At 35.6% G+C, this 22,674-nt stretch overlaps 2 protein-coding genes and 1 pseudogene across 3 annotated transcripts in view; 1 reads left to right on the top strand and 2 right to left on the bottom strand.

Moving 5' to 3' along the window:
* Positions 1-1,817, top strand: part of LOC104704515 — a 2,304-nt pseudogene extending 487 nt beyond the window's left edge.
* LOC104700878 (DExH-box ATP-dependent RNA helicase DExH4, chloroplastic) lies at positions 2,889-13,505 on the bottom strand. Of its 2 annotated transcripts, none has more exons than XM_010416481.2 (34): positions 13,195-13,505; positions 12,988-13,096; positions 12,677-12,897; positions 12,569-12,613; positions 12,174-12,324; positions 11,680-12,086; positions 11,182-11,400; positions 10,796-10,907; positions 10,306-10,494; positions 10,121-10,200; positions 9,801-9,923; positions 9,586-9,672; positions 9,327-9,427; positions 8,952-9,009; positions 8,439-8,504; positions 8,197-8,282; positions 7,929-8,112; positions 7,661-7,807; positions 7,475-7,576; positions 7,237-7,389; positions 6,772-6,876; positions 6,141-6,281; positions 5,957-6,046; positions 5,823-5,879; positions 5,427-5,510; positions 5,217-5,315; positions 4,991-5,131; positions 4,783-4,853; positions 4,429-4,498; positions 4,200-4,286; positions 3,863-4,051; positions 3,654-3,749; positions 3,343-3,465; positions 2,889-3,251 (listed from the first exon to the last, which is right to left on the bottom strand). In XM_010416481.2, the coding sequence occupies exons 1-34, from the start codon at positions 13,483-13,485 to the stop codon at positions 3,171-3,173; spliced, it is 4,365 nt and encodes a 1,454-aa protein (XP_010414783.1). In that variant the 5' UTR covers positions 13,486-13,505; the 3' UTR covers positions 2,889-3,170. The 2 variants fall into 2 exon arrangements, with proteins under 2 accessions (XP_010414783.1, XP_010414784.1); XM_010416482.2 differs by having other exon boundaries at positions 4,991-5,128; positions 7,475-7,569; positions 7,693-7,807; ... (1 more) ...; positions 12,174-12,326; positions 12,589-12,613.
* Positions 15,126-22,674, bottom strand: part of LOC104700877 (DExH-box ATP-dependent RNA helicase DExH7, chloroplastic-like) — a 13,086-nt gene continuing 5,537 nt past the window's right edge. The window contains exons 15-34 of the mRNA XM_010416479.1: positions 21,664-21,729; positions 21,080-21,165; positions 20,810-20,993; positions 20,186-20,332; positions 19,983-20,084; positions 19,743-19,895; positions 19,181-19,285; positions 18,650-18,790; positions 18,479-18,568; positions 18,344-18,400; positions 17,974-18,057; positions 17,638-17,736; positions 17,427-17,567; positions 17,202-17,272; positions 16,737-16,806; positions 16,441-16,533; positions 16,099-16,308; positions 15,812-15,904; positions 15,477-15,599; positions 15,126-15,385 (exon numbers count right to left, since the gene is read on the bottom strand). Of these exons, the coding sequence (XP_010414781.1) occupies positions 15,305-15,385; positions 15,477-15,599; positions 15,812-15,904; positions 16,099-16,308; positions 16,441-16,533; positions 16,737-16,806; positions 17,202-17,272; positions 17,427-17,567; positions 17,638-17,736; positions 17,974-18,057; positions 18,344-18,400; positions 18,479-18,568; positions 18,650-18,790; positions 19,181-19,285; positions 19,743-19,895; positions 19,983-20,084; positions 20,186-20,332; positions 20,810-20,993; positions 21,080-21,165; positions 21,664-21,729 (2,196 nt within the window). The 3' untranslated portion in view covers positions 15,126-15,304. The remainder of the gene's footprint in view (positions 15,386-15,476; positions 15,600-15,811; positions 15,905-16,098; positions 16,309-16,440; positions 16,534-16,736; positions 16,807-17,201; positions 17,273-17,426; positions 17,568-17,637; positions 17,737-17,973; positions 18,058-18,343; positions 18,401-18,478; positions 18,569-18,649; positions 18,791-19,180; positions 19,286-19,742; positions 19,896-19,982; positions 20,085-20,185; positions 20,333-20,809; positions 20,994-21,079; positions 21,166-21,663; positions 21,730-22,674) is intronic.

Here is a 22,674-nt window from a genome sequence, read left to right as displayed (position 1 = left end):
TTTTTTTTTTTTTTTTTTTTTTTTTTTTTTTTTTTTTTTTTTTTTTTTTTTTTTTTTTTTTTTTTTTTTTTAACTAGTTTATAAATTTGAGAGATGCCTTGGGAATGGTGATATGAGAGGTGATGTGATTGGCATGGCTGCTAATTTCTTTGAGGTATGTTTCGTTTACATATCTTCTAAATATTTATTTTTTCAGGACATTTTTTACTCCTTTGAACTCAGTTTTTTAACCTTCTGAAGATGGCTGTTAACCAAAACTTCACTAAATGGCGCAGAACTGAACTAGCACAGTCTTCTTGTCTCTACTTGGCTTGCAGGTTAGATTCTTAGTATCTTGGTGCACTACTATTTTCCCCCCCCTTATCTTGCCGTGTATGGTTACTAGTGATGTGTTTTATTCACCATATGGTTGACTTTTCTTATATCTGTAGGGAATTGAACATTCCAATGCTTCTTATTGATTTTTCAAGCTACGTCGAGTTAGCGTTTACGAGTTAGGTTCTGTGTACTTGCAACTTTGTGAATTGCTGTACATTGTGGAAAATCAGAACTATGAGAAGCTGGTTGATCCTTCAATTTTCATTGGTGGATTCTCAAACAGTAAGCATATTAGTCTTTTGACTCGCATTCTTTTTCTACACTTGGTTTGGTGCACAACTTTACTATATTCCATTTTGTTTAGTTGGTTTGAACGCATCAGCCAAGAAACAAACATATATATGTATATCAAATACTTGATTTAGTTACACTTGCAGTCTTATTGAAAGGTACACGTAATAAAGATGTCGTGAAAACGGTTAGAGAGTAGAGACATTATAGCTAGTATGAAGAGAGATTGGATACAGGTACTATTATTATTTTTTTTTGTTGGACGATCGTTTCTTCTTTGTCTTATATATTGATTAATTATGGCTAATGTTAATGTTGGCCATCTTATGAGTTGCAGACCGGTCGGAAACCAAGTGGAATCTGTGATGCAGCACTTTACATAGCTGCCCTTTCTCATGGTATCAAGTGCTCTAAGACAGATATTGTAAGGCTGTGGTTTCTTTTTAAAGATATATATGTTATTATAAGATGTTACAAATAGCGTCTTGAGCCCTTTTTTCAGTAATATAGTGTTTTGATGTGTTTTATAAATATTTCAGGTAAAAGTTGTGCATATCTGTGAAGCAACTCTAACCAAAAGATTGATTGAGTTTGGTGATACCAAGGCTGCAAGTTTAAATGTGAGTTTGCAGGATGTGTTAGAAGTCTAAGGCTGATGGTTTATAGTCTGTGGAATTATTCGCTAACTGGTCATATCACCATAGATGATTGATAATAATGCATACCCAACATGGGTTCAATTCTTTTGCCTAGCTTATACAGTACTTGTAGATTTATGTTCACTATTTTTCAATGGTTGTACACGTGTGTGCTAGGTTGAGTAAGCTCACTGAAAGAGAAAGTGTATTGGTTGCCAAGAAACCAAATTCTGACAAAGAAGAAGTGTTCTGTAAGCATAAGGATTGTGAACCTTTTAATTATGGATTATGTGAGAGCTGTTGGCAACAGCCTGTTGCAATGATGTAAGTCTCTCCGGTTTTATGCATAATTTTGACAAATGGCTTGAGAATTGACATTCATATGCTTTTTTTTGTTTTCTAAATTTTTCTGCATGCAGTTCATAACTGTTTCTGGTGGAGTTGTTGGTGGGTCGGATCCTCCTGCTTTCCAGCGATCAGAGAAAGAGAGAATGGAAAAAGATGTTAGAGAAGAAAACGACGGAGGAATTGGTAGCTAGCTTAAACCGCGATGAACAGCTATCGAATTAGATTTGGCTATTGTTTGAGCTCTTGAGAATCTATTTTATGCTTTGTCTCAGAGACAAGTGAAGGAGAAACATATGGATATGGGGATAATGGACTGAAGCGTCGGATGAATCAGGTAATTTTTCTGACCTCGCTGATGATGATGAGGTGTGCAATAATTTATCTCGGTCTTTTTTTCACTTTACATTTGATGGGTTGGTCATAATATTTCACTGTTTCGCAGGTGAATGACTGTTTTCGCAGCAAGGATGAAATTATCTGGACGAAGACTGTATGTGAACTAGATAACGGACCATATCTTAGGGTGATAGGCTATATCATTTATGTTCTCTTGTATTCCTTCCGATTTGTAGTTATTAACTTAAGAATCTTACCAGATCATATTGTTTTGTTAGGAGCAAGCAGCTAAGAAGGCGGCTAGTGAAGCTTTAAACGCAAGCTATGCTAAAGCAAATGTGACAAAATCGAGAAAGGTGACTTGATTTGAGCTTTGTAACTATGTTCATACTTTATATCAAGTATCTGACTAATGTCCATTAGTGACCTATATTGTTTCTCAATCAAAGTTTTGTTCTCATTTCTCTTCTGATATATGAAAAGAGACAAAAACAGGCTGAGGAAGAAAAGAATGCGCCTCCCCCAGCCACAACCGTGGACTCTGTTCGCAGAACGCTTGACAGAAAGGTAAAAGTGTGTCTCTTCCATGATGCCATTCTCAATACTGTGTGATGTAATAGAGTTTTATATTCAGCAATTGTCATCTGTTAGAGCCCTGAAACTAGCTTTGAAGGAGAACTTTTTTGGAGTATGTGTTTCTGACTTTGAGTCTTGATTCTTACAAGGACTTAGTAGGTTAATCAACGACGACGTTTTGGAGGAGCTCTTTAATCCATCAGTAAGTTTTTTTTTTTTTTTTTTTTTTTTTTTTTTTTTTTTTTTTTTTTTTTTNCTAAATTGCTCATTGCTATTTCAGGTCTATGAGCAGCTTTCTTCTCATTAATTTCTTGTTTCAGCTATCCAAGAAATTGAAAACGATGACAGACATGGAGGGAGAAGAAGAAGCAAGTGAAGAGCAATGGACATGAGAATAGGGAAAATGAAGACAATGATGTAGAGATGAGCGTAATAGTCACATTGAGATACTCAGAAAACATTATGCAATACGAGTTTTTTCCACCAGTGTCGTCCCTGTCTTCTAGACCATTGTATCGAAAATGTGATACAAAACAATCCTATAAGGACACTTAATTTACAATTGACGAAACAGTTAGATAGTTGAGCAAGGGAAGTCAAGTAGTATCCAAATTGTGCTTTCTTACACATGTTCACACAATTCGATCTTCATATATATTTAGTTCATGTGTGTTGCGGTTTGCCTTCTTCTATTAGAAGATGGACCATAGCTTTGACGACTTCATTGTGGACAATACCTGATTTCTGTAGACCACAAACGTGAAGAGAGATGAGAGTTTAGTCCTGAGCTACTTGCTTAACCAAGTAGATCAAACAAAAGGATTGAAAATGTAACCTCAGGTTTTCGGATGAGATCCTTGAGAATGGAATGGAGGGTTAACCGGAGCTCTTTCAACAAAACCGCTGTTTGAGCCGGTGCTGTTAGCTTTAACCACCCATCAATGGTGACTGATCCACTCTGCAATGAAAGGGTAAGTCTTAAGACGTAAAAGATCTTTCAGCACATAGGAAAAACCTAAAGCCATATATAGAGTATCAATCAGACTTTGGCAAAGAGTCTTAAGACGTAAAAGATCTTTCAGCTCAATGACATTGTTCTCGAGTTAAAAAATGGATTCGCTCACAGCAAGACATGATTAACAGTACCTGATGATGAACATTGACTGAGCCGCCAAAAAGTAGAATTGCAAACGGAGAGACAACGGTTGTATCTTTTAGGTATACCAATTTCTTTGTTTCGACCTACAAGAACAGATAAACGTTGAATATATTATCTGTGATTAGCTATGTTTACAAATCAGAGAGAAATAAAAACTAAACCCAAATGCTCTAAATGAAAAAGAAAAAAAAGTCACCATCTCATGGAAGACAATGAAAGGGTATTGAAACGCTTTGCAGTTTTTGTTTATAGAGGTTTTATCAATATGAACTTCTCGTTTGCCATCATGCCATACTGCATAACGCTGTGTTTCTTTTGCTGGCTTTGTTAAACGGTTAACTAATCCCTCTGCAATATTAGGACATAGTCCCGCGCATAATATAGCCTGTACAAATTGAAAACTTAACTCAGGTACAGCATCGAACTTTGATTGCAACTAGTAATAAAATCATAGATGATTAGCAAAAAACTACAACAAAGAAAATTGTTCCACAAGGAGATATCCGAGCAATAGAGCACACGATGTATTTTACCTTAACAACTTCAGGTTCTTGTGAATACATATTGAAAGGTTGAGTTTTGTCAGAAAACCAAACATCAAGATTCTCCTTCCTTCTCCCCTAAGAAAAAAAAGTTCATTACTGATCAGATTTCATTAAACAAACATGGGATCTACTGCCCAAACTTATCAACATGATGGAACTTGATTTGTATTGAAAACTTGAGAACAATCCTAATAATGTTTGGTGCATGTTAACTTACCTCGCCTGTATTAGGAAGATTGATGAGCCCAATGTCGGCAAGTAAAGTGCCAAACTCTATTCTTAAGTCACTGTTATTTGTGAAAAAACAGTAAATAAGACTTGATGAAGACAAATGATGCAAGCATTTTTTTCAGTCTAACAGGAGTTTCAGAGTCCTGTTGATTAAAACAGGTTCAGCTAAGACGTATATTTAAGTTACTGGACAAGAAACGAGAACAAGATAGTTTCATTTTCCGATTTTAACAAATAACACTACCCAAGCTTGGAAGGCAGTGGGAAAGAAGTGAAAGATGCGACCTTTATCCCATCCCAACAAAGTACTCAGAGGTTACAGGATCTAAGTATAATGTACCTTATCGACTGCATCACTGAGCTACTTAAAAACTTTGAATCACAGAACCTCTGTGCAGCTTGCATTCCTTGCTGAAGATATCAAAAACACATAAAGATAGTTAGTTTGGAGAAGATTCTAGATTTCTTTTACTTCTTGGTGATTTCCATGTATATATAACAAACTTTGGACAGTAAGAGGCAGCTTGAGATACCCTTTTATAACATACCTCATGCAGTATCTTCAGCCATTTTTCGTATGCAATCATCATAAGGAGGTGATCAGATTGTCTGTCATTGTTGTTTAAATTACTCGAACTGTCCAGCTTATCAGACAAAAGAGCAAGTTTCACCCGATCGACGTTTTGCTTCTAAGAAAACAAAACAAAACATAGAGTCAGCTAAGAACATCCTTGCCAAAAAATAGCCAAGTTCTAAGAAAGGAAAAAAACTTGCCTCATCATTGGGATGTATAAATGGCGATTTGCAGCTCAAGAAAGCAGCAATCGAGAGAATAGGTGATAAGCATCCAAAAATGCCACCATATAACAGCATCTGCATTATTTTAAACGTGTAGTGATTATATGAGGCTAGATGTTGTGAGGAGAGAGGAACATAGGTTTGGGAGGCCTCTTTTAGTGCAGCAATAATGTTTCTGAAGCAAACCTTTCCAATTAACACATCAACAGGAATTTTTGCTAAATGATGTCCAAGTGGTGTCAACTCTTCATCCGCATCAAGAGCACCGACCTAAAAAGTCAGGGTTTCATAAAGAAAGATCAGCACAGCAAACTCCAAAAGGTGTCTTACACAAATAGTTTTACTGAGTGGTACTAAAATTAGAGGTTGAGAAAACATAAAGTAGAGGGAATTATAAGTGTAACAAACTCTAAAAGACTATACTTCTAACAAAGGAAATGTGGGATTGATTAGCCATACTGCAGGACAATAGCAACACATCAACTATATATCCAAGTGAAAGGTCTAATAACTTTTGGATGTATCATGAACTTATACCGCTTACAAAAATAAAGACTTCTATTCAATACAAGTTCATGGTACCTTGTGCAACGATGAAATTGCAGAGTTTATAGCACTTTCACTCGGAGGTTCCAACGCCTAAAGACAGTAAGTGACAAAAGAGTAAGACGATGATATTGTTACTTCTTTTGGCACTAAAAGTTGGTGTCACTTGCCTTGTGCAGAAAAGGCTTAATGTGACCCAAGCCAAGCAATTTGATTTGTAAACACAGCTCTACTAAAGGCACCCGCAGAATCTCAGGAACCTAGCCATCAAGATGACACCGGTGAGTTTAGGGGCAAAAACCAAGTGGTTGAGATTCGAGAAACCAGAGAAGAAAACGTCTAAAAGAAAAACACCTGGTAGGGACGCATAAGCTTCTCAAACCTATGTCGTGTGTACAACGAAAAGCAATGTCCAGGTTTGACACGTCCAGCTCTTCCCATTCTTTGTCTTGCATTTGCTTTAGATATCCAATCTTCCACCATTCTTGACAATTTCTGTGATAATATAATCATTGAGCACCAAAATTTGACATCTCAGAGACAAAACACAATTAATAGATCAACAATGTGTCATGAATAGAGTTTATATATATCTATGTAATTTAGAGATACAAACTAATAGATAGTTAAATAGTGGACATCAATCTTACAAAACGGTTTCACAAGGAAAGGGAATTTGTAACTATTACTAAAAATGGGAATAATTCATTTTCAGCAAAAGTTATTCAGCTTAAAGAGGATTAAAAGGAAGGTTTCTCATCTAGCAGTATAGCTATATTCATCTATCATTAACTTACTATACAAAAAGTGACATAAATCCACCAATAGAGAGTAAATCGGTATTTTCCCATCGAAAGTGCTAGATAGCATCATCTTGATACTTTTGCAATTTTTAAAACAGGAAACAAGCGTAATATCATTTGATGCTAATACAAACATAGTCATAGAAGGAAAATATTATCTGATTCACTAGCATTTGGAGTACCTTCTGTGGATTATAGCGTTTTTCCTTGTGTTTTCCACTGTCAATCACATATACCACATCTTCAACTGTTAAACTGGTCTCGGCAATATTTGTAGCTACGATAACCTGAACATAAAAGACGATGCAAAAGGAAAATGAGATCGGCTTTGTGGGATGTTATGAAAAAGATCTTTCACAAAATGGGATGCAGCACTGTTATTATAAACAGTTGTAGTTTCTTAGATTGTAACCACCAGTGATGTTAGATATTGTGCATATCACCTGATTCCAATTAGTAGTGGAATACTAAGGAAACAAAACAGTTGCACAGTAGATAGGCAAAATGCAAAAGCAAAGGCACTAAGGATAAAAGCCATACTATTTTCTCATGTGGAACAAACGGATCAAAAGTGACTGCTAACACAGATTCAAAGACCAGCCTTAGAGGAAATGAGAAGTACCACAATATATGTCATATGATATTACCTTCCGTATGCCTTTAGGGGGGTGCAGAAACACCTTTTTCTGTTCTGAAGATGCAATAGAAGAATGTAGAGGAAGAAGCCAATCTCCAGAAGGTCCACGAAAACGATAGGAGGCAGCTAACCTATTGAGTAGCATGTTAATTTCTTGCATTCCCTGTTATCAACTAAAAAAATGTCATGCTGAAGCGATAGGTGATTTATTCTCAATCAACAGAAAAATAATCTCAGTATCAGCTTACAGGCAAAAATACAAGAATGGCTCCTTCCTCACAAGTGTCATCAATGTGGCATATCAACTCTTCAAGCAGCTCGTAGTCAATGATATCCTCATTCAAACTTTTCTGCACAGCACTTGCAAGTTATTTGGACTTAGGATAAGTAGGTGGATCAGAGAAACAAAATATCAAACACGAAAGATATAGTACCAGATTTTTTCGAGTTTGGTCACTGTAAGATTCATAATTACTAGAATCATAAGACAAGTTAAGACCGTCCTCTGAAACCAAATAATTGTCTCCCCAGCCAGCCAACATAAGATTCTTTTTCCCCCTACGGACGTTTACAGAACCAAGCTGCAAAACATTGAATCATTGTATTATTAACTACACAACATCCAAAGTTTCAACTATACAATCTAAATGAAAAATTTTAGTAGAGCATCACTAGCAATTTATATCACATATAATTGTATACCTTCTCTGTAATGGATGTATCAGAGCTTAGTGCAGCAGGTGAATCTGATGCCAAAAGGTACTTAGTCCTCTCATAAATGTCCTCCAGAAAGTAAGTGGTAACCGGGTGTGTTCGCCCTTGAGCAGTAATCACAGGACACTGACCAAAATACCTTGAGAACTGATTTGCATCAACAGTAGCGGACCTAAAAGGAGATCAGACACATGAAGAGTGTTTACTTAGTAGTTAATGTCTGACATTGGAAAACAACAAGTTACAAAAAACGTACATAAGGATAACTTTTAGTTTGGGTGATGTATTATCCCAGGATTGCTTCTCAATCAGGCTCTTCAAAATAATGAGAAGAAAATCACCCTGAAATAGAAAAAAAAAAAAAAATGCTAAAACATGGTTTTCGTTGCATGGATTCGTTGGCAAAACTCTTATCTTTGTGTCTATTTTGCTTAGGAATGATGCCAAGACACACTTTTCACGTATGATATGTGTATGGCTGAGTTAATAAATACGCACCAAATGAGACCGCTCATGCACTTCATCGACTATGATATGTGTAACATCTTTCAAAGTTTTATCCCCCTGCAAGGTTTGCACAAACGAGCAGATAAAAACGAAAAAAGATTTAGTGTGGGTTTTTCAGTTATGCTAAACAGTATAGCACTGTAAGGTCCAAGAACATAATTCCAAATTCTTTTAGAACTTGTTGTACCATAAATCCTCTGGTAATACCAATGATAAAACAATTCATGACAAGTATATAAAATTTATTTGATAATCTAGAGGACTCTCAATGTTACCTTTTCTTAACAGAGACTCTGTTCAGGTATTGCAATCTGTCTACAAGTTCAACTTCTCTAGAATTTAAAATTTCGGTAATTCAGTTATGGTATTTCACCTCTATTTAAATCCCAGAACTTGTGCAACAAAAATGTTACTATTTATCTGAATCGTAGTACTGCAATAAAAAGTAAAAAAAAGAATTGATTTCTTGCACAAGGGCTTTTACTAACAAAATAGGGGACGTACCACAAGTTTTCTCAGTAGAATTCCAGTTGTACAAAACAGCAGCCTTTTTTTGTCACTCCTGAACAAGTACACAAGGAAATAACAATATGTCCAATGAAAATTTTCTTCAACCAGATTTGAAATTATGCTGACAATCCATACTGTAGAGTCGCAAAATGCATATGTTACTGAAGCCAAAAACGCAGTATAATGATGATGCGAGATTATGTCGCAAAAGACATCATGAGGTTTCCACACACAAGACAATAAGTAACATCCATATATATACTTTTAATTCTATTCCACCAAAACATAGACCAAAAAGAATAACTTTTTTCGTCATCCATTTGAGGCCCAAAGCGATAATGAAATGGGAGTTCAATTTAAGAGGCAAACCTTGCACTTTGATGACGAACTTGATAACCAACCAAGGAGTCATTGAAGCCTGGAGGAGGTTCACAGCGTTCATCAGCAACTCTTTGAGCAACAGAGATAGCCTAAACCATATTACCAGTCACTTACAGAAACAATTAGTAAAAAGAATATAGCACTAAGCTAATTGATTAACAAGAATCAACGGGTCACATTTTATATCAGTATTAAACCAAAACAAGCAATTCCTGAAAACATAATATCTTAACACCGAGATACTCACTGCTAACACCCGAGGTTGTGTGCATATAATATTACAGTATCCACCTTGCCCTGAATCGATCATATCATCCAATATAAATTGAGGAACCTGAAATAATGTATCAATTAGAAATGACTCATAGCTTATAACAGGATATACATATTCAGCAATATAGGAAGCAGCGAATTTTTTTTTTAGTAACACTACATATCAGGGAGCAACTAACGACACCAAACCTGTGTAGTCTTTCCAGAGCCAGTTTCTCCGCATACCACCAAAACATCTTTTTCTTTTAGATTTTGCAGTATGTCATTCTTCACTTCTGATATTGGAAGAGCAGCTCTAGTTTTCAACATGCCCTACGAAAAAATTTCTAGGATTACTAATGAAAGCTGCAGTAACAAAAGTTTTACTATGCTGATAAGATAAAAATTCCAACAGTCCTAACTGGAATGTGCCAACTTACTGCCAATGTATAAAATTAGTTATGTGAACTACATTCTTTACTGTCACAAGGGCCAAAACTTGTGTTCAACCATAAACATGAATATTTTACCTTGTACTTCTTCATCTTCTTCTTGTTTTCTTGCTTTCTTTTGAGAGAAGAAGAACATTCAGCTTCCATGGAAGTGTTTCCTGTAACATATCATACTATAGATTATACTTCCTGCTTCTGATTCTGGCAGTAAAATCCAGTGTTATATTATACGATCTGTGACAAATTGAATCCAAGAAACATACTTTTACCTCGATGGTTAGATTTAAAAAGATCCATGTGATCATTCTCTTTGACACAGGCGTCTACCATTGGGAGTGCACCATGTATGCCACTCGAAGAAGTGGACAAGCTGATATTTTCTGCCTCAAGCAATCTGTCAACAAATTTTGCTCTCCGTTCTTCTTCATTGCTTTGTATCCCCAACAACTCCGCTGTGAAAGCTCAAAGCAACTCTTTTAATCATAATATTGCAACCATTAAAGGCCAGAACATATGAATGCTGACATCCAAAATATGTCAAAACAATTAGCACCATAATTCATCCACTCCAGTTTATCTGTCCATACAATTTCACTCAAAACTGATGATCTTTTAAACAGACACAAACTTTGAGCAAATAAAATCTTAAACTCCAATGATTTGGAACTTTTATGGAAATTGCTGGAAATAACACTGCAAATTTTGTTTAAATTATAAAAAAAAAAAAAGAAAGAGCAACTTAAAAAAATTCACCTTGTTTCCAGATCAAAACTAGAGAGGCATAAGGCTCAGTAATTGCAAAGTGAACAGGCAAATCGGAAAAGAGCTTATGGAGAGCAAATGCCGCAACTCTGTTTTGTGCATCCTGTCACACACATGTGCACAATAATTGGCATGATGATTATATGGTTAGTACCAATCAACAGCGTCCAACTTAGAAAAGGCTCATAATCAGATCCAAAACTTTGAGCAACGTTGTTCACCAAAAAATAGTGCATTGTACTTAATTATCCTCAGACCTTTGCTTTATCTTTCCAGTAGATATTTCCTAACAACATTTATTTACAAGAGCCTAACTCGCACTTGTTTAGCATCTCATAAAAGATTATCAAGTGTTCAAGTAGAGATCAAGTAAGTACCTCTATTGATTCGAAACCCTCAACTTGAAGAGGAAGTCGAATAGTTACCAGACCCCCGGCTTGTCTGCTTTTACCCAATCCGCTGGATTTACGCATAACACTTACGGTATATGAGAAATTGCTTCCTTCCCCAGTTACTTTATTGAATTTTGGCGCGATCCACCCTGATCTTTGACACAACTGATGGAGCAATGCCTTTGGGATCCTTTGCGCTTCATCCTATTAAACTTATACATGTTATAGATATAACCTTACAGAAGAATCAATCATATGTGACAAAGTGACTAGAACAAACCAAGATGAGAAGAGCGCAGCACCGAAAAAAAAAAAGGTTCAAACTTACAAAATGAAACTAGAGAAGGAAAGTGACTAATGTTAGAACTCAAATGCTTGATCATAATGTCAGTATATATGGCAAAGTGACAAATAAAAAGCATCAAACACTTATTCTAAGCTAAACGGTAAATATCCATAGGATCTTGTTAGGTGAAGAGTTACCTTTTTCCAGATACCCTCTAGTTTCCCAAGATTTTTCTCATTGCATAGTTCTCTCATAATTTCCTTCTTCTGTACTTCCAGGAGTTCATGGGGAGAAGGTACATAAGGCGGAACATCTTCTATGAACAAATCGCCAAGGTCCATGTCATCTAAAAGATCATTCAACACAACTGATTCTTGTTTCGAAGAAGTTAAAGGAAGAGCTTTAGGTTGGATTTCCTCAGATCTACAGCTCCCAACAGGATTTGCATCTAAGGTCAAGTCATCAAACAGCTGAAATAAGACAGTATCATCATTTACTGACTCATGAACGTCATCAGGCATGGAGGAGGTTACTTCTTCTTCTGTAGTGTCTTCAAAATCTTGATCACGCTGAAACTCAGATTCCAGTATTGCTTCTGATGGCCCTGGAAAACAAACACAGATAAGCTCATGACATACCGCACCAAGTTCATGATTGACAGATTGATTACTACAAAGGGTTAAAACTTAACCAAGAGCATTCATCTCTTGCTTGAGCTTGCAAATAGCTAGGCCTGCTTGCCTCTGTCCTTTTTTATCACCCTTCCTCTTTGCTCTTATAGCATTTAATCTTTCTAAACAATATTCTTCGGAAATCACTTCGAAAGGCCTTGGACCAGATACCTAATACATACGGTAAGCAACAATATTGGTAAGTGCTCAACTAAACCTAACAAATATATATCACTACAGAGTGAGACAAATAAATTAATAAAATATCTCCAAGACTTGTAATGCCAAAACAGACTAATCATTAATTAATAAGCTTCACCCACGTGTCACAACAACAATTCATGATCCAAATTTCAAAATCCTCCAGATGTTCATAGTCTACTAAGTAGCCTGATAAAGAGTTGAGTTGAGTTACCTCCTTGCTGGAGCCAATGTTATCTTCCTCATCATCCGATTCTTCCTGAAAATTTAGTTCAATGAGCAAACTCTTCCAATCCTTGAGATCAAAGTATATTTTGAGTACCTCTTCCAGTCTTTTCATGTACTGACGGATCCAATCAGCTTGAGATGATTTGCAAGAACTAAGAGTATCTTCATCTTCATCTTCACCTCGCTTGCTCTTTACTCGAACTAAAACTTCAGGTTCAGGCTCTTCCTTCGTCACCTGGACTGATGATGATTCAGTAGATTCAACAGACACATTCCAATCTTTCGTTGATTTCGATATCACCGCCACAGAACGTCCTGAAAATACACACCAATAGGAAGTTACAAGCATCAAGACGCAACACACAACGTAAAGTAAATTCCCCGAGAGTATTACAAGAAACATACCTGTATTAGGAACTCGAGAAGCTCCGTTGGAATAATTCACTGGTAACTCGTGACTCGGCAAGTTCAAACAGAGCCAGTCAAGAGCAGTCTCAAGCGTCGTCGCTCCATCCTCAAAAACAAAAAACAAACCACTTTTGTATTACGAATTGCCTCCAAAAAAAAAAAAAAAAGGGAGAAATGTTGTACGGACAAAAGCGAGGGTTTTACCCTAAGAGAGGAGAGAGCGAGTTCAATCTGATCATCTAAAAACCCTTCGCAAGAGAGATTCTCGTAAAGAGTACTGAGTTTCTTTCTCTTCTGATTCACGGAGAGCGACGCCGTGACCGGAGAAGGGGTCCGGCGAAACTTGAGTAAAAGCCGCCGTAAACGGTCTTCGTTTTCCGGCGAAATCAGAAGCTTTGGGGCTTTAAATGGTTTCTTGTGGCCTGAATTAGGTATTGAAGAAGCGAGTTCGTTGTTGCTTTGTTTCTTCTTCTGAGGTTTTTTCTTCGGAGCCATTTCCCTCTTCGTCTTCCCCGATCAGTAGTGGAAGAAGAAGAAACTGTTCATTTTCCCATTTTTTTTGAGTTTTCTTTCTTTTTTAGGGCTTTTTGTTTGGAGCCAAAATTTTAAATTGCATTTCAACTTTTGCCCAAATATTATAACTAATCTTTCAATTTGCCATATAGTTTCAGAAAGTAAAATATGCAACCCAATAAAAATAGGGTGTATATTTTAAAACAAAATTCTGTTCGACTCAAAAAAATAAAAATTATATATAATTTCATGAATTTTTTGTATTTAATTTCTTCGTGAAGTAGTTGTTATATTTTTATGATATAAAACATCGTATGCTTCATTTTGTAAATTAGATCAGTAATCCAAACTTTGTACAATTTTTTTTATATATTGAAGAATTAATATTAGATTGATTATGTAGTCTATTATAATTGCCAAAATATGTAATGATTTTAACTTGTTTTTATTAAACAGTATGTTTCGTCTATAAAATGATATTTTTTTGTATTATACTAGGTTTTACCCCGTGGTAGGTATATTATTTTGTTGATATATATACTGTTAACGGTTGTAGGTAGAGTTTCTACGAAACTCTTGATTCGCAAGTTAAGAATATACATTTTACGATTTGTTAGTTATGATTTAGGAATAAATGATATGGCATATTCTTCTTATGATTCTCAATTGATATTATTGAATTAATAGTGTACATTTAAAGCTAATAAGATCTTACCAAATATGTAATCGTTTATTAAACGCAAATTAGATATTTCCTAAAATGTATTCATCTTGAATTAGTTGCTATATTATAGGGATGTGATTAAGAGGATGTGATTACATAATTTAGGTTATCAATTCTTTTTGTCAAACTCGACCCTAAAAATTCGGCATGCAAATTAGATATTTCCTAAGATACAATGGGCATTAATTGGATGTAAATAAGTACGCTATGGATTAAAAATCGGCCCAAAATATTTGGCAATCTTAAGGAGAATCCGGATAATTGAATCGGTTATAATTTTAGTTAAAACCTCGACCCGAAGTTGGCAAAAAGTGATGGCACCCTATTGTACTCCAAAAATGTATTTCGAGTTCTATATGTGGATATACTTGTTTGGTTACAAATATCCTAAGACAATTTTTAATATATATCCGTTTATAAAAATTCAAATCACATTATATGCTGAAAAAAATCTAAAATTTTATTAATTTTATGTATTAAATAGTAATTAAAATAATTAAATATAAGATTAAATAAAAATGAAAGGAGAATTATATTTTAATCTAACATATTGATTTAAATTAGATAGATATATTTTAGGAAATTAATATTATCAAATAAAGAAATGATTGTGTTTGGTTGTAAGAATTGTAGAGAATTTAGCTTAGACTTGTTTGGATAAAAATATAAGAAAGGACGGCACAAAAATGTACTAAAAAAATGTTAAGATATAGATATTTTTCATTACATTGTGCAAGCTCTAATGTCTCGTGTATATATATATATTTTTTCGTTGTATAAGAATTTACACTTTTATTTGCTAATTACTACGTTTAACTGAAATTCCATGCATCTAAATGAAACATTAGACCGCTTCTAATGGGAATTTTTTAAGGGGGGTTTTAAAGTTATCAACAAATGTTTCAGGTCATCTTTAACCATTTCCCCGGAAAATATATTGTACACATTGTAATATCAGTAAGATATTATTAAATATTAGTTGCGGAAGTCACTGTAGTAACAACATTGTGTCTTTATATGTTTCACCTTTAAATCTTGGTGAGTTACACTTAGATTTGATCTTCTTCCTTTTTAAGTTCATGTCTGTTGCGGTTTGCCTTCTTCTATAAGAAGATGGACCATAGATTTGACGACTTCGTTGTGGACAATACCTGATTTCTGAAAAATGCAAACGTGAAGAGAGAGAGGAGAGTTTAGTCCTGAGTACTTATTTCACCAAGTAGATCAAACAAAGGATTGAATAAGTAACCTCGGGTTTTCGGATAAGATCTCTGAGAATGGAGTGGAGGGTTAACCGAAGCTCTTTGAACAAAATAGCAGTTTGAGCTGGTGCTGCTAGCTTCAACCATCCATCAATGGTTACTGATCCACTCTGTAACCAAAGATACAAGTTTTAAAGAGGACATAGAAAAAGTATCCAACAGAGATTGTATAGAACAAACCAAGAGCCATATACTAGAATATCCAACATGCATCGTCAAATCGTTTCCGAAACATAAGTGCCAAGAATTTTCAAAGAGTTTTCAGATGTAAAGGACATTAAGACCCAGGATCTGTGAGACAACACAATATGGCTAATTGTACCTGATGATGAACATTGATCGAGCCGCTAAAAAGTAGAATGGAGAAAGGAGAAACAATGGTTGTATCTCGCAAATATACCTTGTTTGTTTCGACCTACATGATACAATATTTACCTATGATTAGATGGTTACAAATTCACACCAGAATCTGCCTGGTAACATCAAATTAAATAGCAAAGTATCATGCTTGTCCAATACATACAAAGCTAAGTCTGAAATTCTGAGGCTCGTAGATCATAAGTATTAACAGTAAAATCAAATGATTTACATATTAAAAACTCAGATTACCTTCTCAAGGAATACAATGAAAGGGTATTGAAATGCTTTGAAGTTGCTGTTTATAGAAGATGGATGGATATGAACTTCTCTTCTGCCATCGTACCATGCCGAGTAGCTCTTTGTTTGGTTTCCTTGCTTTGTCAAACTGTTAAACGCTGTCTCTGTAATTCCTTTATCACTGGCTGCTATATTAGGATATAGTCCTGCGCATAGTATAGCCTGTACATATTAACAGCAGAATTTAGTTACATACCAAATAAGTAATGACATAGACCCTCTTTTACAATTGTAGTACAAATTCTTGGCAACACGAAAAAGAATCCGAGCAGAGGAGCACCAGATGTACTTTACCTTAATAACTTCAGGTTGTTGTGAATACATATTGAAAGGTTGAGTTGGGTCAGAAAACCAGACATCCAGATTCTCCTTTTTTCTCCCCGAAAACTATGATAATAAACAAAGAGATTCCTGATCAGATTTTATAAAATAAACCTACAGCCTTCTTTCTGCCCAACCTTACAAATATGATGAACCTCATTGAGCTGTATCGTAAACTTGAGAACTATCATTTCAATGTTCTGGTAAGATCAGACTCATGCGTGCTTTAAGCATATACAAAATGTTTCAGATGGGGTTAGATAAGTTACCTCTCCTATTTTAGGAAGATTGATGAGCCCGATATCGGCAAGTAATGTGCCAAATTGTACTCTCATGTCTCTGATAATTGTGACAAAACAATAATAAGATTTGAACTTTGAAGGATGGCGACAGAAATAATGTAAACCTTCGTTCAGTTTAGAAAATAAATTTCAGGGACTCATGCATATAATGAAGAAGTTCCCACTAAGACGTAGGTTAAGTTACTTTAACAAATGACTGTTATTTTCAGTTAAGCTACTTATATAGTTTTCCCACACATGAATATCCTTAGTCAAGCTTGCAAGGCTAACGTATATTAAATCATGTTTAGATAAACATTCTTGTTTAGCTTTCTAAATTTTTCCAAATAGTGAGTCAGGCGGCCTCAAAACTGAAAGTAATTACCCTAAACTAGGATAAACATCATTTTTTCAATATTTCATGGAGATCTGTTGTAGACAAGTTAACTGTACCTGATCATCCGCATCACTGAGCTGCTCAAAAATTTTGATTCACAGAACCTCTGTGCAGCTTTCATTCCTCGCTGAAGACATCACAAACACATAGAGCATGTCATTTTGCTGATAAACGCTGTGCTAAAATAGACCGGACATAAACTCAGTATCAGTGGATTTTGATCCATCCATGCTTTATTCAGTTGTTCAATAAACAGCTCATTTATCCCTTTTATCACATACCTCTTGCAGTATCTTTACCCATTTATCGTATGCAACCATCATAAGGAGGTGATCAGATTGTCTGTCATTGTTGTTTAAATCACTCGAGCTCACCAGATTGTCAGACAAAAGAGCAAGTTTCACCCGGTCGACATTTTGCTTCTAAGAAAATAGAGTTAGTTAACAAACTCCTTGTCCAAATCAGCCAAGTTCTAAGAAAGTAAAAATGTACCTCATCTTTGGGATATATAAACGGCGATTTGTAGCTCAAGAAAGCAGCGATCGAGAGAATAGGAGATAAGCAACCAAATATTCCACCATATAACAGCATCTGCAAATTATCAAACATATAGTCATAATGGGTGGAAAGAATTATACGATGCACTCTCTGGTTACCGAACGATGTTGAAACCTAGACAGCCTTTTTCTTAAGAAAGTGAAAGAGAACACATGATGAGATGAGGCATGATGTTGTGAGGAGAGGATATAAAACATATATATGAGTGTCAGTGACCAAGGCCTCCCACTCGGAAATTTTTAGTGCAACGGTAATGTTACAGAAGCAAACCTTTCCAATTAACACATCAACAGGAAGCTTTGCTAAATGGTGCCCAAGTGGTGTCAACTCTTCATCCCCTTCAACAGCACCAACCTAAAGTAAACAGGGTTCATAAGAGAGAGCTTAGCACAAAAAATTCTTAAAGGTAAGCAAAAATCTCTTTTTGATCCTCCATCAATGGGAACTAAAATGAGAGGGTTCAAAAAGCATAACATAAACCCTAAGGCTACAATGGAATAGATATTAATCAGCCACAGTGCACGAAAACCTAAAACACCTCAGCTATATGTCCAAATGACAGGTTGGATGTATCAAATATGACTAATCCCAGGAACTTAAGAGTTCTACAGAGAAAAGACTTCTATCCATTACATGTTACCTCGTGTAACAATGAAATTGCAGAGGTCATAGCACCTTCACTCGGAGGTTCCAACGCCTAAAGACAGTGAATATAAATCAGTATCAGATGGATGATAATGATATCTAATTTTTCACTAAAGATGGTATCACTTGCCTTGGACAGAAAAGGCTTAATGTGACCCAGGCCAAGCAATTTAATTTGTAGACATAACTCTACTAATGGCATCCGCAACATCTCAGGAACCTTAAAATCAGTGTGGAACTGATGAGTTAAATGGCAAAAACCAAGTAAACAAGAGACCAGGAAAGGACCTATTCAAAACACCTGATAGGGACGCATTAGCGTCTCGAACCTATAGCGTGTGTACAATGAAAAGCAAATCCCAGGTTTGACGCGTCCAGCTCTTCCTGTTCTTTGTCTTGCATTTGCTTGAGATATCCAATCTTCCACCATGCTTGACAATTTCTAAGAAAAAAAATAATTGAGAACCAAACTGACATCTCAGAGAAAAAACACAATGATCATGAGGCAATCATGATATGCAAAAATGTAATCAAACAGAACTTGTAAATCCAGGGAGCTTTCGGTTTCAATATGGAGAACTAAAAAGTAACTCCAAGATATATATATATATATACATCTATATATATATATATATCAGAATACCGGACACCAATCTTGAAACCAGGTTAATAGTTAAGGGGACAAACTACAAAATGTGAATACTGTTCAACTCATATTCAGAAAAAGTTATGGAGTTCAAAGGGGGAAAGAAAACAAACATAAAAAAATTAGATGGTCTACAAACATCGTCATAGAAGGAAAATGCAATGGATTCACTAGCATTCGGAATACCTTCTGTGGATTATAGCGATTTTCCTTGTGTTTGCCACTGTCAATCACGTACACCACATCATCAATTGTTATACTAGTCTCCGCAATATTTGTAGCGGCAATAACCTGAACATAAGAGATGACGCAAAAGATGAATCAGATTAGGTTTGCAGAGGTCCATGACTCCATGATATCAATACTGTATATTATATACACATAATACAACTTTCAACAAGACCAATACTGACGATGTAATTCTTTTGTTAACCTGAAGAAGGTAAGGGAAAAAGTTGTCTCTGGAACATATCACTGAAATTCATATGCTAGTGGAAATAAAGGAAATACATAGTAGCACGAAATGAGATGAAACTCTTATAACCGAAGAAAACAATACATCAATATTCAACACATACAACCTAGAACGCCTTACAACTTTACATAGATTTCCAATAGAGAACATGTAAAAGCAACGAAATGAAATAAAACTGAAATGGATGAAAAGTGACCCACTTTCTAGTGAGTCGACATCTAAACCAGAGATAGCAATAGTGCAACAGATAATATGGATGTCACATGAAATTACCTTTCGTAAGCCTTTAGGGGGGCGAAGAAACACCTTTCTCTGTTCTGTAGATGCAATAGAAGAATGTAGAGGAAGAAGCCAATCTCCAGACGGTCCACGAAAACGATAGGAAGCAGATAGCCTATCAAGTAACATGTAAATTTCTGATACTCCCTGTTATTAAACCAAAAACTATCAAGCCAAAGCGATGAAGAGGATGATTGAATCTCATTAACATGACATATCTCAGTATCAGCTTACAGGCAAAAAAATAAGAATGGCCCCTTCCTCACAAGTGTCATCAATGTGGCATATCAACTCTTCAAGAAGCTCGTAGTCAATTATATCCTCATTTAATCTTTTCTGCACAACACTCACAAGTTGTTTGAACTCAGAATAACTGGGTGAATAAGAAGACCACGATAACTAGGTGAATAAGTAACAGAAGCTCAAAGTGGCCGTACCATATTTTGTCGTGTTTGGTCACTGTATGAGTTGTAATTACTGGAAACATAAAATGGGTTAAGACAGTCCTCCGAAAGCAAATAATCATCGCCCCAGCCAGCCAATACAAGATTCTTTTTTCCCCTACGGTCATTTACAGAACCAAGCTGCAGACATCAAAACCATTTATTAACTACACATAATCATAGCTTCTCCAGTGCAAGCTAAATGAGTGTACAGTATATCAACAGTATAATCCAAATTTCAAAATCATATAACACACATGTGATCAAAAGGCGTTCACATATTACAATCATGGAAATGTAAAGGCCATTCAATGTAGGCCTCACTAAAAGAGGAAGAACTTTGTACAAGTCCTTTGAACGTATACTTTTTCTGCAAATAGAATAAGATTATCCATATGAATGACACACAAAATCGAACTCATTAGTCAAGGAGTGCAAATTTCTAAGCAGCTGCATCGATCTATATTTAGTTCTACTAAGGAAAAGCTCAACTGATGCAGGCTCTTTAAAGTAAGTGAATGGAAGAGATGCCCAAAAAACATGGGAGTTGCTGGTCAAAGTGAAAAGGGGATCACAGAAGTATACAGATGATGTGTCTGATACGAATAATCCAAGTACCTTTCCTTTAATAGATGTATCAGATCTTAGCGCAGCAGGAGAATCTGGAGCAAGAAGGTATTTAATTCTCTCATAAATCTCTTCCAGGAAGTGGGTAGTGACTGGATGTGTTCGTCCTTGAGCAGTAATCACAGGACAGTGACCAAAATATCTTGAGAATAGATCAGCGTCAACAGTAGCAGACCTGAACAGGATCAAAAACATAGATTAATATGATTTTTACTTAACTATTTACATCTGCCTTCAAAAATAAAAGCCACGAATACGTACATAAGGATAACTTTCAATTTACGTGATGTATTATCGCATGATTGCTTCTCAATCAGGCTCTTCAAAATAATGAGAAGAAAATCACCCTGAAATGGAAATACGAAAAATGCTCACACCCACAAGTTGATTTTAAGAAAAGATTGAAAGGCAGTCTCCTGTCAGATTGTTAAACGCTTGCAAAACGTGAAATACAAATCTAGCCTTTTTTCTTTCTTTATGGAATGAGGAAACTGAGATACTTAAAATGGTTAACAGCACAAAAATAAATTGGAAGCAAAATGAGTGGCTCCATTATTCTTAAGTAGGGTAAAAAGAAGCCAGAAGAGAGAGGTGGTGAAAAGGTATAGACCACCAAGGATACAAGCTTTTGGTCTTCACGTTGTAAAAGTTTAAATACGTAGTAGAGTGTCACTATAAGAGCACATTTAAAAATTTAATACTAAAATCCCAGTTTCCATTGGTAAACAGGTACTTATATCCTAGTGATGCATTCGATGATGTTGTGTTGAACCCTGTACTGTGTATCTATTATTCTTAACAATGATGAAATTTATGGCTTAGAGTCTGAGCTAATGAAGACTCACCAAAAGAGACCGCTCATGCACTTCATCGACTATAATATGTGTAACATCGTTCAAGGTTTTATCCCCCTGAAAGGTGTGCACAAACGAGCAAACAGAAGAAAAAAAACAATAAGTGAGAATGCTGATTATAATCTCATAAATGTGGCTTCTTTCATTATGCTATACAAAAAAAGCATTACAGTGTCTCAGCAACTGGAACACCAATTCTTCAGCTTTGTTTTGCAGGGAAAAAAAAACCTCTGATAAACTAATGATGAGCCAACCGCATCAACTATCGGACTTCTAATGTCCCCCTTAGTTAATAGAAACTATTTACATAATACTTTCTGCAAGGTCGTGTTCTCTAAAAACCATATTTCTGTAATGAAGCTATGATTGTTCACCTTTGTCCATATCAGCAGAATATGTGTGCAGCATAAAATGTTACTCTTTCTCAGTAGCATAAAACACTATAGCACGTAAGAGGAATTATTTGCTTGCAAGAGCTTATTGATAATATAGGGGACTTACAGCGAGTTTCCTCAGTAGAATGCCAGTAGTACAAAACAGCAGCCTAGTCTTGTCACTCCTGAACAAAGATATAAATATCCCAAGGTAAATTTGCTTAATCCACAACTCCAATGAATATTATTGAAAGTAAAAACAGGAAAACCATATAAGCTCGTAAACCAATACAAAAAAATTCTCAAAATTAAGGGGCAGACCTTGCACTTTCAAGACGAACTTGATACCCAACCAAGGAGTCATCTGAGCCTGGAGAGGATTCACAACGCTCATCAGCAACTCTTTGAGCAACAGAGATAGCCTAGACCATATTACTGAGTTAATAGCAGAAGCAAAAAATCAAAAAGAAATCTGCAGGGCTACACTAAATGACGTCATTACGCTTTGCAGAAATAAAAGGATCAACAAAAATAAAAGGAATTGTAGTTTACGTCAATATGAACCAAACAAGAAATTCAACCATGCCCCAAATTAATAATATCGTCTAATATATAACAATATCACATC

The sequence above is a fragment of the Camelina sativa genome, chromosome 7, assembly GCF_000633955.1.
Source record: "Camelina sativa cultivar DH55 chromosome 7, Cs, whole genome shotgun sequence".
NCBI classification, from domain to species: domain Eukaryota; kingdom Viridiplantae; phylum Streptophyta; class Magnoliopsida; order Brassicales; family Brassicaceae; genus Camelina; species Camelina sativa.
Note: the sequence above shows the minus strand (reverse complement) of the source record. Positions and strands in the feature narration are given on the sequence as shown.